Raw genomic sequence first — 15,275 nt, forward strand, 5'->3', positions numbered from 1 at the left:
TGCCACTACAGAATTTCCCATAAAATAAATGCTGCTCCCTAGATCAGAAAAGCAGCCTATTTCTATTCCTTCATGAGACAACCAGCGGTGCCCATCTATCAGGCTCAGCTCAGATTCCTGACCCAGGAGGAAGAGCACTTCTGTTTTGGGGTCAGGATGGGAACCCAGCCCTTGAGCCAAGGAAACCTTTCCAGGACTGATGGCTGGCTCTGGTGAGTCCGTGGCAGCACAAAGCACGTGAGCTCACATGCCTACCATCTCCATCCTCCCTGGGCTCAGGCAGGGGAAGCAGCCTTCCCACTGGATCCCTCCCTGATTTCTATCTTCAATCTACTTTGTACAGAGAAGCGAGAGGAGAGCTGCTTTGCCAGCAGGATTTGAGGTTGCACCACTCATGACCGTTTGCCTGACAAACATTTTTGTCCATGAGCATATAAACATGTGATTTAAAGAAGAGAACATTTACTTAACTACAGGAGGCAGACATTTTGGCACTATATAATTAAAAGCTTTACATCTGATCCAAGGCATACATATACAGAAATATAAATAATGCCTTCTGCTGGACTCAAAAGCAACTATGCAGTGAACACACACTGAAAACAAACTTCAATTTTCATGGTATTCTTGAACTAGTAGCCTTACAACACCTAACAAAAAAGATATTAGAAGTGAATGGCAATTTGAAAAGTATAAATCAAGAACTGTCTTTTATACAGGGAATGATTTTCATTAAAAGTCAGGTTTTAAAGCCTTCACTCCCCAGAAGAGCCCTGTACTCCTTTACTGTTGCAGATAATTTCAGTGCAACCATCTATGCAGCAAGGCACTAGGAAAGATAAACATTGGAATCAGGATTTAAATAAATATTGCTATTAAAGTACAATGCTGAAATTTTTGCATGTTTGCAGAATCAGACAAAGGCCAGGCCCTGTTCCAGAGAATTTTAACTCCCCATGAAGTTGCAGAGCTATACGGAGGTGTCCCAGCCAAAACAAGGGGTTCACTCTAACTCCACTGTGGTTAGCGCACGCAGGCCCAGGGCAGCCGGCAGTGCTGCTCCTCCCGGGAGAGGCTCAATCCTCGCATGCCATTGCTCAGCCACGAGGAGGCAGGGGCTCCGCTCGCCGTGTGAAGCGTGCCAGCCGCCGGCTCCAGCATCAGCACATCCCTCTCACGGGGGCAGAAGCTGTCTGAGAGGGGGCTTCATCCTCTGTGCAGTGGATCCCACTTGCAGCAGGAGGATTAATTCCTTTATGCTAAGGCAGTCCCTTAGGAAGGGAGAGACCTGGTGGGCAGCCACTTTGCGTGCATTTGCTTGGCCAGTACTGGTGGTCTTGCTGCTAAGCATCCGTTACAGAGGAGGGGCATTTGCCAGGAGAATAGGAGTAGAAAAAACTCCGGAACAAACGTTTTCTGGCTATTTGAAGGGATACTTCCTTCTCTAGCTGCCAGCCACTGCTGCTGCCCCTGCATCTGAGACGTCACAGTGCTGGGCTCTTCTCCTGGCACATCCTGGTGAGGCGGCAGCGCGGCTCTGGTGCAGACATTACACTCATGGTGCTGAGCACCTTGAAGCCACAATGCTGGGGCAGCTGCATATTAAAGTTGACGTAAGAGCCCAAGAACTACCAAATGCAACCCTCTCTGGTGTTGCTTTAGAGAAAGTAAGGGCAGACAATGATCAGTATTTCACTGTGCTGTGTAACACAAGGCTTTTAAAGTAACTCTTCCAAGTTTACAGACACAGTCTGTTTATATTTAGTCCATCCTCTCTTCTCCTAACCCTTTAGACCTGAATAATTGTTCAGAAATTCAAGTTACTGTAGATTATTCCACTTAGCTGGAGAAAAAAAATGATTCAGTTAATGACACTGGTACAAGTCCAGTTAGAAAAGCAGACTGCTTCCCAGCGTTGAAAAGGAGGGAAATGATCCCAAACCATTTCCTCCCACACAGCCTCAAGCCTCAGTCAGCCAGTGCCCCCAGACTGCCTCTCCAGGCTTAATCACAGGGTCATTTTTCTGACCCATGATGGGTCAGGCTCCATGTGGATTTTCCTTAAGAACCACCAGCCCTTGGAGGACTGGCAGAGATAATGGCACTGTTTTGTTTTTGCAGAAAAGGTTGAAAAAAACATGACTGACAATATCTCATAACACAAAAATGTGGTGTGAGAAATCACTTGACAGTATGTCGAGCCCAGGTACCATGCACACTTGTTCTAGATAAAGAAATGAGCACTTAACAAAACGATTAAGTCAAAGCTCCAGTTTTGGGGCTCACGATCGATTTCACAGGTTACTACTGTTATACAGCCATTAGCATTTGTAAGACCCAGTCTTGGCTGTCTGTCTGCTCTTCGGGCCTCCAGTACTTTTGAAATGAAGTCGCAATGGAGCTCTCCAAGCAACACCTTGAAGTAGCCAAGACACGGAGCTTGTTTGTGCAGTCAGTCAGGAGCAGCCGTGGTCGCGTTTGGGAGCAGCGAAGCCTTTGTGCAGGGGACATTGCCTCCGTCCGGCTGTCGCGTCCGCCTACGCGCAGTGGGTCTGCAGGAACCACGGCCCGAGCAGAGCGAGGTAGGGCCCCGGGCTTGCGAGCGAACGCTGGTTTGCGGGCTGCACCGCGTACCGGCGGCGGAAAACCGACACGCGGCTGTCGGGGCCGCTGCCGGTGCGCCCGGGCACAGCCCGTCTGCCAAGCGCCCCGCACGGTCAGAGGCGAGGCGCTCCCGTGCTCCGCTCCGTCCTCACGGCTGGAGCGTCCCAGGAGAGCGGCCGGCGGCAGCTCCGCACAGCAACGGCCGGCCCGAGGCACACCGGAGCACCCGACCCCGGTTCCGACCGAGCACCACCCACCCGGGTCCCGCCGCCCCTCAGCCTCCCGTCGGGTCTGCCCCGCCCTGCGGCCCAGTCCCGCCCCATCCCGCCCCGTCCGTCCCGTCCTGGCGGCGCGGCGGGGATGGCGGCGGACGGGCGGCGCGACGACGAGGAGCTGCCGGTGTACCTGGCGCGGCCCGGCTCGGCGGCGGCGCCTCGTCCGAAGCGCGGGGGCCTGTTCTGCAACGTCGAGGGCGCCTTCGAGAGCAAGACCCTCGACTTCGGGGCACTGCGCGTTGGGCAGCGCCGCGCCCCGCCGCCGACCGGCCCCGACCCTCCGCCCGGCGCGGCCCCCGTTCCCGGTCAGACCGCTGGCGGCCTCCGCGCCACCTCCGGTGAAGAGCGGCTCCAGGACCCAGCCGCCGCGGACGACAGGGTAGGGCCGGCGGCGCGGCGGGGCCGGGCCGGGGCCGGGACAGCGGGCGCGGGCCCCGGGGCGGGGTCTCGGGGGGCGGTGTGGGGCCGCGGGTGGGTCCGGCCGCCGCTCGCCCCCCTCCGGGCGGCGGCCCTGGAGGAGCCGCTGGTGGTGCTGCGGTGGCTCCTCCGCCCCGGCCGGCCGCAGCTCCCCCGCCGCCCCCGCGGCAAGGCGCCGTCGCGGCCGTCCCCGGTGCGCGGAGCTCCGCCCGCCGAGCGGGATGTCGGCGGTCTCGCCGCGGCACCGGCACAGTCGGAGTCGCTGGCTCGGTTTGCTGCAGGAACTCTTTTATACTTATATGAAAGAATAGCTACTCCCGCGGCACCGAACATGGAAGAAAAACAAAAACAGCGGGGATTTTGGAGCTGCTACTTCAAACCAGGCAGATCCTTACCTCTCATGGACACAAACTAGAAGTACCACACCAGCGTGGGGGGGGGCTGCACATTGATCTGGAACGGACAGCGTTGAAGGTATCACTAGGCGCAAAGTTTCTCAATTTACACCAAACTGAAAGTGATAAATTAATCCATGCGGCTCCACGGTATAGTCCTCCTGCTGGAGGGTGAGATGGCTTGCTGTGCTGGTTCTGGTCCTATTTGCACTAGCAGTTGGGCAAGAAGATGATTAAGTTAATAGTGTTGCGTGAATATCTTGTTTGGGATTTCAGTGGTCCTGTGGCTGATTTTTGCATCAGGCAAGTAAGGCTATTCGCTGTTGTTGGTCAATAAGTTTGTTAGGAGCTGAACTTTTTAATAGCCATCTTAAAGTCACTCTTTTTCAACTGTGAGCAGGGGCAAAGCTCCTCCCACCTCCCCATTTTTGAAGATGGAATAAAAAATCACCTGCATCGTAGCACAGAGAGGTGTAGTGGTTGTCTTGGCATTCTGCAGAAACCTCCACTTGGGTCTGGAGTGCAAACCCTGATAAACAGCAGACACTGGTGATCTGGAAGCCTAACCTCACTAGCATGAGCCTAGTGGAAGCACAGCAGTGAACTGTGGTAACTTGAGCTGTCTCGATTTTGGGAAAAAGCATCAGGCTGTCCTAAGTGTCCACTGTCTTCTATAGGAATGTCTAGCTAGGCAATGCTTAATTTGAGCTTTTTTCATTGCACTTTAATTTCTTCAGCCTCTGCTTTTTGGTTTCTTACTGGCATGCTTTGGCATGTTTCTCAATTCATGTTCTTGAGCTTTGCAGCTATTTTACAAAGTCGGGAACAAAATTAACATTATTCCTGTCAGTATCAACCTTGTCTACGTGATTTAAGTAGCAGCTGCAGAACTAACCACTGCATTAACAATTTTATGCTGTTGCTTGTTGGAAAAGGAGCTGAAGCTCCTGACAGTCTGTCTGCATGCTTTGCTGTGAGCTTTTCTTTATTAGCTGTGCCAAAAATTCAAAAAGAGCCTTGTTCCCTTTTAAGGTCTTATGTAGACCCTTATCTCCGGTGTTTTGTAGCTGAGGATTTCCTTCAGCAGCTCCTCTCTTCCTGATGATTTCTCCCTCTAGATTTCTTCCTCTCAGGTCTTCAGCTGATAAGCATCAGAAGAGTAAGGGTCACTAAGTAAGTAACCCCTTTTATCTGTACATCTTGCCTAAGAGGGTGGGCACCTTCATGCATGTGTTTTTGTGTGTGCCTGGCTAGAAGGAATTGTATGACTTGGTATTGTGGCTTTCAAGCTTTGAGGTGACCCAGTATAGGACAGTGCAGTGGGAAATGAACTGTGCATGCTGAGCCCCATTGCCTGCACAGCCATGGGGAGTTTCCCTGTGTTGGACTCTACAGATTCAGGGCACACAAAGGCACTTTTGTCAAGGCAAATTGAACTTTGAATAATTTCACAGATTAAGAAACAGTGAGAGAGCTCAAGTCATCTACTCTTGCCCAAGCAACTTGTTTATTAGAGAAGCTGAAAGTAAGAGACTTGCCTGTGCCCAGGACAGCAGACAGATCTGTCTTCTAATTTTTGCAGTGAACAGTTTACTGGAAGTACAACAGACCAACACACCTTGTTTGTTTGTTTTCCTATAATGATATTAATCACAATTAAAGCCACAACATTTCTACAGGGAGACAACTCCGGTGAATAAATGCCGAGTGATGACATGTGGTGTCATGCAACTGGGCAGCATAATATAGACTCAGGCACATGGTCCAACCTTATTTTGTTTTATCACAAAGTCTATTGGAAGGACAAAAGCTCGGCTGTATATTGAAGTGTACTGAAGTCATAGTGGGGATATAGCTCAAAGCAGTTGGGAGCTATGCCTTTGCTCTGTCAGTGGGAGTTTGAGCTTTGCCAGTGGATTTAGGGACAGAGAGTGACAGTCATTAGCGTGGTGGCCCAGGGGACTACTACTGTGTGGTTATGGAGAGCTGCCTCTGTGGGCTGGTGGGCTTCCTGGGGAACAAGAGCTCTTTGCTCAAAGCAGGAGGTTAGTTTTCCCTACTACTGAGTTCTGCTGCAGCAAGAGTTTTTGCCACACAAGACTTAAGATTTGGAGGAACAACACTGCAGGGCCAGATTCAATGCTGATCTGGGATATTTGTTATTTTTAATAAGAGTGATTTAACTCGGTGCAGGTTTTCATCAGTAATAGCCAGTGTGGACTCTACCCTTCTGAAGTGTCTTGTAGTTTTCTCTGAGAGCTGTCAAGCATTTGTTAGCCAGAGTGGATTACTGTGTTCACTTTGCTATCATGAAGTAAAAAGAGAGTTTCTCTGTAGGTCACAGACAGCACCCTGTGAATTCCTTTGGCCAGGATGTTCATGGAAGGTGGGTGATACCTGTACAGGTACTGGAGAGCTGCAATCCTGGGCATCTGCAGAGGCAACAGGGCTTTGAGGAGAGGGGAAGGAGCCTTGCACCTGGTGCCTGGGAAGGTCAACCAGAAGCCTGTGGAGGCATCCTCCACATTTCTCCTCAGTGCTCAGCCATGCAGAGACCCTGCATTTTCACCCCCCTGTGCAGTCACACAGGTAGGAGCACATGGTGCTAACCCCCAGACACTTGGTCCTTCCTGCTGCATGGTTCTGCAGCTTAAGTTGTCATTTCCAATGCAACTGGCTGTGGTTCCACAAACATGGGATTGTGGCTTCACCTCAGGCTGGGGCAGCTCTATTGGCTGGAGAGGAAGGGGAAAAGAAATGCAAGGGAAACTAGTGGGCAGTGAAAGCAGGCAAAAAGTTCGTCCCCTCCAGAAGACTGGGAGGAGCCAGTCCTTTGCTTTTTCCTGGTGTGCGTGATATCTAACTTGTGATACACCCTGGAAATACAGGCAGGGCTGCCTCAAATGGAGATCAAAGCTTGGACTAACTTGATCCTCTCTTCGTTTTTCTGACACTTGTAAAATGTGCTCTGACTTTAGCATTCAGCTTTTTGGTTTCCAATGCCAGCAATTTATAGCAGGAATACCAAGCCAACAGCAGTCTGTGCCTCATGAGGCAGCTTGGCACAGCCTGAAGTTGCAGTTGTGCACTGCCTTTAGCAGTTTAAAATCCTGAATTTGTGGAAGGGATCCTAAAGCACTTCAATAGCATTAACACCTCAATATCACCCCATTCAGCATCTGTGGTTTGGTTTTACTTGTTCTTTTTATAAGAGAATAATTTGGATGTCTGTTACTTTTAGAAACAATAGGAACAAATCCAACCCACTGAACTAGTTCCTACATAACAAATGCAACAGTTAAACTTGCATTACAGTTTGTGGAGTTGAATACTAAATATTCAGGTCTTTATTGAAAAAAATCCCACATATATGTGTTTGTGTTTTTTTAAGAAATCTGATGCCTGAAGCACAGCAATAAGAGTCAGTTCTTTGGCTGCTTGTGCTAGGACAGAGGTTATTGCCAGCACTTAAGCAAAACTGTTGAGTTTGTTATCCCACCCTCCTGTTTAAGAAGACAGATATTGGATTCCATGGGAGTTATGCAGCAGGGCTAGATTTCCAGAGAAATTGGGGATTCAGTTAAAGAGTTCCTGCTTGCTGCAAAGAGCTTATGTTTTACCACAAAACTTACCCTAGCATGGAAGTAGTTTGATTTTTCACACTAGCTTGTGGCAATGGTCCTTGGTTTCCTTCTGTCCTCACTCTCTGGGCTCTGGCAGTGGCTGGCCCCGGTGTGTGGGCAGTGCAGGGGTGGCAGGGATCTGGCTGGCAGGAGTGGCCTCTGGGGTACCTGGCCTCTGGGCACTGAGGTGCCAGGCCAATCTTGCTCTGCCAGGGTTTTGATATGATGGTGCCAGTGTTATTTGGGCTGATGTGGTCTTGAAAACATCATGCTCTTCTCAGGACATGTTGTTCACTATGGAATTTGTAAGCAGAAAAGAAACTGGGTTTTGCAGTCAGGTATAAAACAGATAGCCAGCTCCACATTGACACAGCCTGTTTTCAGCCTGCTTGAAGCAGATATTTCCAGGAACATGGCAGGGGCTCTGGGTGTGGTGTGCAGGAACTGTTCTGGGGGCACAGGACATCCCACTTTGGTGAAAGGATGGTGTTTCTGTCCCTTGGATTCACTGCCTCTGAAGTAAGTTAACCCCTGAAAACTCATCTGCTAGGAGAGCAGAGGGGATGGTTTCATGCAAAGAATATGTATGGGAGGAGGAGATTGTATGCATGGGGACAGGCTGGCCTGGCAAATCTGCTGAGCATTATGACATTTGAGCCCAGATAGTTCCATGGTGATATCCACTGAATGTTGGTCGTGCTGTATAAGAGTCATTGGTCATGGACTCAGGGTGGTGGGATCTGCTTTTTCCCTTTGCACTAGAGTTGGGTCAGAAGCCCCCTGGTCCCCACAGAGGGGGTTGAGCCAGGCTGCTGAGCATTGGTGGGCCACAGTCGGAGCTGCATTTGTTTTGGTGCCAAAGTCCTTGCAGCAGCACGCGCCTTCTATTCAGTGTTCACACCACTAGTGCCCCTCACCCTGCTCTTCTCTTTTGTGGCTCTCCACAAACACCTGGAGCCATGAGGAGCTTTTGAGCTCTGAGGATTGCCATTTTAAGTAACTTTCAGATTGACCATGCTTCTCATAGCGGATATTTTAAAGTGTGTGAGTAGCGTCTCGTACACTGCACCTGGAAGAGATCCTATGGAAAAAGTTTTTTTCTGTTTTGAATGTTTTGGGCCCAGGGCAGGGTGTTTGATTGTATTTGTGTGAGTGTCACATAGCAACCATGAGGAAAGCACATCTCTTCAAACTAGGGATCTGAAGTCACTGTGGCTGGCCAGCATCCAGGGGGCTGATTCAAGCTTGACTCTTGAAACTGTCCAAGTGTTGAAGTCAGCAGCATCTGTATAGTCATTTATCTATTATTAACTAATTAACTGCTGCTCTTTCTGAGTCTAGACAAAGTTGATGTGGCACCACCAGGCATGGGGATACTGATAAACTTTCCAGAAAATGTGTGAGTGAAGTTTTGAGAGGTTTGGTGATGGGAGTTGAGGCTGTTTCTCACCTCCCAGACCCAGCCAGTCTAATTTCAGTAGAGACCAGGACCCATTCTTGATGCATTGCAGTGTTGTGACAAGAACAGTGTGGTTTGGTACCTGATCTCCCCACAGGCTTTTGGTTGCAGAGGCTCTGGCACAGCCCTGCTCCCCCATTCACTGCCTGGTGCTTGCAGACATCCCCTGCCCATGGATCTGCCATAGAGGGGAAGGTTTCCAGCCATCTCTTGCTGACTACAGGGGTGCAGCAGCTCACCAGCAGTGGCATAGTAGCTGGGACAGGGAAACAGGAGGGCCAAGCAGCCCTTACAATTTTGTCAGTATTCTCACAGTCCAGGTAGTAATAAGTAAGTTGTTGAGCCTCTGCTGACTTTGACTTCAAACTGGTGAAAGGTTTTTGAGTTTAGAATAAACACAAATTCAGTAAAACTAGTGTGCAGAAGCACACAGAGTAACAGACTCAGTGGGTAGTAAAAGCTTTAGGCTGGGTTACTGCAGAGCACATGGTACTGACAGTCCACGCTGCTGTCACCCACTTCTCTCAGTCAAAGTTGGCTGCAGTGTCAGGGGTTGTGCTGTGAGATGGCTCTGCCTGGGCACACACTGGTGAGCAGGGTGCTTGTCAGGCCCCTGATGCCATTGTTAGGTTCTAGTTCAGAAAGCAAACTGGAGGGAGGGTTTGGGTGTTGGTCACCCAGGCTTGTCAGATGGCTTGTTTTTCTGCCAGGAAGTAGAATTGGATTTACAGCAATGTCCTTGCCAGGTGCGGCTGTAAAATTTTCCTAGTGGAGCTGCCTGGCAGCAGAATCTGTAGGAGCATCTTTTGCTGATGGTGTTCAAAGCTCTGCAAGAGTGGAATTGCAGCTGGCCTGGAAGAGAAAGCAAGGTTCAGGGTGGCCATGGGTCTTATGACCTGCTGGCAACACAGTGGATTGTGGCAAGCAGGAAAGAGTAGACAGATTTGTCCCATTGTGGTACAGCTCTTGCTGGCATGGTCCTGGCCAGCTGTGGGCCAGGCTCAGCATCGTCTGTTTCAGTTGTTTGCTGAGTACTTGCAAACAATTCCACCATTTAAACCTTCTACCAAAGTCACAGCAGAGAAAAGGAAAAAAGTCCTTGGAAGAGTCCTTGCCAGCACTTGTAGTGTTTGCGTCGCATGTAGGATTCCTGGAGCCAGATGTGTGGTGTATTTTATTGTTTTTTAATGCTTCCAGTTCTTGTGCATGTGAAAGAAGGGTGAGGTGATGCAGGTGCATTCCAGCAGCCCAAGACAGCCTGTTCTGTTACAGACCATGTTCATTCTACTTGCCAGTGCTAGATGGAGAGTCTTGGCCAGCACAGAGCCCTGATTGTGGCCGCTCCCGTGGGCCATCCCTGCAGGCTGGGTTGAGACGCAGACTGGACGCCGTTGGTGTCTGGGCCGGTATCGGTGCTCGTTGCCGGTGCTTGTTGCTGGTGCTGATGCGTGGTGTCAGTGCTCGTAGCCAGTGCCCGGTGTTGGTGTCAATGCCTGGTGTCAGTGCTCATTTCTGATGCCCAGGGCCAGTGTCGGTACTTGTTGCCGGTGCCCAGGGCCGGTGTCAGTGCCCAGTGTCGGTGCTCATTGCCGGTGCCCGGTGTTGGTGCTCGTTGCTGGTGCCCGGTGTCGGTGCTGGTTGCTGGTGCCCAGGGTCGGTGTCAGTGCCCGGTGTCGGTGCTCATTGCCGGTGCTCGTTGCCGGTGCCCGGTGTCGGTGCTCATTGCCGGTGCCCGGTGTCGGTGCCCGGGGTCGGTGCTCTTTGCCGGTGCCCGGTGTCGGTGCTCATTGCCGGTGCTCGTTGCCGGTGCCCGGTGTCGGTGCTCGTTGCCGGTGCCCGGTGTCGGTGCTCATTGCCGGTGCCCGGTGTCGGTGCCCGGGGTCGGTGCTCGTTGCTGGTGCCCAGGGTCGGTGTCGGTGCTCATTGCCGGTGCCCGGTGTCGGTGCCCGGGGTCGGTGCTCGTTGCCGGTGCCCAGGGTCGGTGTCGGTGCTCATTGCCGGTGCCCGGGGTCGGTGCTCGTTGCTGGTGCCCAGGGTCGGTGTCGGTGCTCATTGCCGGTGCCCGTTGCCGGTGCCCGGGGTCGATGCCGGCACCTGCCGGGCCGGGCGGGGCGGGGCGGGCGCGCCCTGCGCGGGGCCAGGCCCGGGCGCCCCCTGGCGGCGGCGGGCGGCGCGGTGGGCGGGGCGGGCGGCGGCCGTCCCGGTGCGGCGGGTGCGGACTCGGTCTCGCCTTTGTGAGAAGCGGCGCGGAGGCAGAACGGGTGGCGGCGGCGGGTCGGGCCGGACCGGCGGTACCATGTCGTACCAGGGCAAGAAAAACATTCCGCGCATCACGGTGGGTGCGACGGGCGGGGCAGGGCGGCCCGTGGGGCGGTGGGGAAACTCGGTGCCGGCGTCCGGCGTTGCGGGTCGGAGCGGGGCGGCGGCGGCGGCGGCGTGCAGACAAAGAGCCGCCGCCCGCGCAGGTGTCCCGGCCCCGCTGGTGACCTGTGCTGGGCAGGACCCGCGCCCCCGCGGGCGCAGCGCGGGCTGGAGCGTCTGCGGTGGTCGGTGCCCGGCAGTGCCCGGTGCCGGTGGGGTGTTCCCCCGTGCGGGGCCAGCCTCCCGCAGGGCGCTCCCCGTGCTCGATGCCCCCGCCGAGCAGCTCCTCGGTCTCGCCGTGTCAGGTGCGGCGGTGCCGCTGCAGCGCCCCGGGACCCGCCCGCCCGGGAGAGGCGGCGGCCGGTGGGTTGGCCCTGGAGCTGCGGGAGCCCCGGTGCCAGCGGTGCCCTGCCGTGGCGCTCCCGCTGCGGCTCTCCTGCTCTGATCTCTGCCTGGCAGCTCTGCTCCGGGCGCGCCCTGCGGAGGCCGCCGAGGGCTTGCTGCTGGGAAGGCAGTCTGGTCTTTCATCTTGTTGGCTTTTCGCTGGCTTCTTTGTAGCTCCTGGTTTTTCTATTGAGGACAGTTCTGGCTCTCTGAAGAAAAAGGAAAAGCAAAGCGCTCGACTTCCATTATTCTTTTTACAAATGTGAACAAAATGCTCTTAAAGAAGCATTAAGATCTTGACCACTGTAAAGAGAAATTCCTTTGTCAGCCTAGATTCAGATGCTTTCACAAGCTTTACACATGGCTTTATGGCTTTACACATACTGCCTTTTCTGTATCCTTAGACCACAATGGAGACACCCCAACTGCTGCTGCAGGTGGGATTTCTCCCATTCTCTGGGGCTTTTTCTTTATGATAAGCCTAATCAATATGCAGGGCTTGTGCCTGCTCCTCTGGGATCCAATGGCAGCTTTCTCCCCTCAGTGGTAACAAAATCTTCCAAGCTGCTTGATTTATCCCTATTAAATCCTTTGCTTTTTTCCTGAAGCTGAAAATGCTGCACTTCTGTCACCTGAGCAATGGGCAGGTTGGGCTTTCATGAAGGATGTATTGGAAAACTGGGTATTTGTACTTCCCACCAGCTATGTTTCAACTGCCTGGTGTGTTTCTGGAGATGCAGAAACAATCCCTTCTGGTTCCTCTTGTACTCAACAGTGCTGCAGTCAGTATTTGTAGTCGGTTTCTGCCAGTAACATCTGAAAAATCAGAGTTTGCCTATTGTATCTGTTTGCAGCAGTTTCTCATCTTTTCCAGGACAGCCATTTTAGTGGAGAGGCCAGGAGCACGAGTGAGTGGTGCATGTGTTAGTGCGAGATAAATTTCTGTGCAAATTATTCCCAACATGAGTTGTAAAAGCCTGGTCAAAAGCTGTATGTGACAGGCAAGACTGTAGTCATTGATGGAAGGCTGGGAAGTACAGGCACGGCCGTCAGTTGCGCCATGGAGGAAACACAGGGAGGGGAGGTGAGCCAAAGCTTTGGCTTTCTCAGTGATGGCTCCATCAGCCTGGTATGGATGTGTTGCTCCTCCCTGTCTCGTGTTGTGCACCATGCATCAGAGACCACTAAACATCCTATTACTTTTTACATGTGTGCTGATTCTAGGGTGCCCAGCTCAGGAGAATAGCAATTTCAGATCTTGTGTGTCTGTTGAGAGACTTTTTATTGGTTCCTTTTCTTTGGCTGTTTGGAAAGGTGATCAAAATATTTCCCCTCTTGCAGTATGTTTTTCTGCAGGAAGAGAGGTGGAAGACTAAAATCTTGTCCTGATTTTACAAAATACCTGTTAACAGAACTGTTGGTTGAATCAAAATTACTCAGTCTTTGTGCTTTTGTCATAAAATCCTTTCCTAGGCCAGGTAGACTGGAGATCCCATATTTTTTCTTGGTGTGAGCCATGCCCACCCCAATTTCCCTGCTGGAGCCCACAAATATCATCTGTGTGATGTCTCTGCCACCTCTGAAAACAAGGAGGTGTGTATGGTGTTGGCCAATATGGTGTGTCAGGTACACATGGGGCAGAAGGCCTCAGTTACTGACTAGATGGGTTTTGGTGAACTGGTAGCTGTCAGTATGTCATTTCTAAGCCACAAGCCGTAGGGAATCACAGTGTAGCTGGCAGCTATCTCTCCCTATGACACTAGCCAGGGCTTCTTCCATGCTGTTGTGTGGTGCATTAGTAAGGAGGAACCATAAGCTTCTGATGAAACACCTCTGCAATTAGTGTCTCTGCTTCTACCAGGGAAAAAGCAGTAAAACCGTACACCTGCTTCTGTGCTCCCCTAATTATGCCCTTGTGCTTCGTAAATGAGGTGAGCACTGTTCTTGGCTGGGTTCAGCAGCCTTCTGGAAGTGCTGCCTGCCTTTTTTTCTGCAGCATCACTCTGAAGACCACCTGATACTTTGGGATCTCAACATGACCAGATGATGCTTAAGGGCACCAGGAGCAGAGTGTGGGCATGAGGGAATGGATAATGGGTTTGAAAGCTTGATCCCAAATGCAAACGGGCAGAGAGACAGGGAGAGTTCTGCATAAAGGCTTACCAGCATGGAGAGGTGTTGAGGGCTGGTGGCGAATCCGGCAGATTTTGGCAGAGCTGTGCTGGAGGGAAAGCTCCAGGCTTGGCCTCGTAGGCATCTCTTGTGCCTGAAGGCACCAGAAGGCAGCACACCGGTGGCAGAGGAGCTGTCCCTGGCTGCTTTGGAGGCAGTGTCAGCAGTGAGGTCAGGCCAAGGGGCCTGGCAGGTCAGTGCCAGGGTGGGGCAGGGCTGTGTATGGCCACAGCATCTCGTGCTCACGGCTGCTTTGGTGCCCTGTGCCCGAAGGCTGTGCTGGCACTGGCTGCTCCCTCCCTGGCCAGGCCCCATGGCTCCTGCTGCAGGAGGGCTTTTCCCTCTGCTCAGAGGCTGATGACACAGCCTGACACTGGCTGGCAGGAGCTGTGGTGGGTGTACAGAGCACAGTGAGCCCTGATATGGGAACAGTGCATTTATTGTGGTCTGGGGCTGCTCTGCTAGCATGCACTGAAGAAGCCTGGCTATTAAGTCAGACTCATTTCCTCATAACTGCTTCATTCTCTTCCTTTCTTCTTTCCCTGCCTCTTGTCACCTGGGTGCACTCCTGAACAGTGCCAGAGCCTGTAGGCATGTCATTTGGATTTTCTTCAGTCAATTTAGTTGCCTTTTTTTCTTTGCAGTCAGTGGTTGGTGCTGGTGCAGTCCCTTCGCTGTCGGGTGGGCACGGTGGGTTCTAGCAGTGCCTGATCTCCTGAATGGATGCCTTGTTTGTGCCTCAGCCACTGTGGATCTCTCAATTTTGTGTACTGACAGTTAGCACTGAGCAGCCCTTCACATCTACCGCAGAATGACCTCTTGTGAGTGTGGAGCAGGCATATTTCTTGAGCTCATATTAACCCTTTATTCAGTAATTGTCAATGGGACAGTCTCCTGCACCCGTGCTGCCTCTGCCTGACTCCCTTGGCTTCCTCCAGTCTGATGTGCAGGGAAGGGCAGGCCAGCATCAGTATTTGCTGATGTTCCCACACTCTAGTGAGAACCAGCTCCAGGAATTCAAGAAAGCAAGTTGGAGAGGGCAAGACAAAAAAAAATGGAGGGCTGTTAGTGCATTTGGGCAGTGAGATTTTTTTTGTTATCGTGTGTGTGCTCAGGGCCCTCAGCCCCAAAGCTGAGCATCGCCCAGCATGTGCCCCATGGGCAGAGGCGTAGCACAGCTGTGCTCTGGCCCAAGCACCTGGGGCTGCCAAGCCAGTGCACACCAGCTGTCCTTGTGCCCCAGCTGCTCCCGAGACGCGTCTGTGCTGCCCAGGGACACCTGGCTGTGGTCCCCAGGTCGCTGGTCAAGATCAGGATCTCTGTGTGCTCATGGAGTGCAGGATGTCGAAGGGGCTTTACGTGCCCTTGCTTCCAGGCCCCCCTGAGCGCAGTTTGGGCACGCCTCTGCCCGATGTGTTAGTGGGGTCAGGGGAGAAGCGGGGCTGCCCGCGGGTCTGCTTGCTGGGGAACCGGAGCAGCTCAGCGGAGCGCTTTTCCTGGGGGAGGAGAGGCTCCCTTGGGCTGTGCTGGCGGGGAGGGTAGGAGCCCCCTCGCCCGGGTGCCGGCCGTGTGCGGGCAGCCCGCG

General features: G+C 52.7%; 1 protein-coding gene across 2 annotated transcripts in view; it reads left to right on the forward strand.

Moving 5' to 3' along the window:
• Positions 1-2,941: 2,941 nt before the first annotated feature.
• Positions 2,942-15,275, forward strand: part of DPYSL3 (dihydropyrimidinase like 3) — a 28,453-nt gene continuing 16,119 nt past the window's right edge. The window contains exon 1 of one of the 2 annotated variants that reach the window (XM_054642712.2): positions 2,942-3,258. In XM_054642712.2, the coding sequence (XP_054498687.2) occupies positions 2,965-3,258 (294 nt within the window). In that variant the 5' untranslated portion in view covers positions 2,942-2,964. Of the gene's footprint in view, positions 3,259-10,947; positions 11,109-15,275 lie in introns of those variants that run through there. The other variant, XM_054642713.2, reaches the window with a different exon arrangement.

This window comes from Agelaius phoeniceus, chromosome 15 (genome assembly GCF_051311805.1).
Source record: "Agelaius phoeniceus isolate bAgePho1 chromosome 15, bAgePho1.hap1, whole genome shotgun sequence".
Lineage (NCBI taxonomy): Eukaryota > Metazoa > Chordata > Aves > Passeriformes > Icteridae > Agelaius > Agelaius phoeniceus.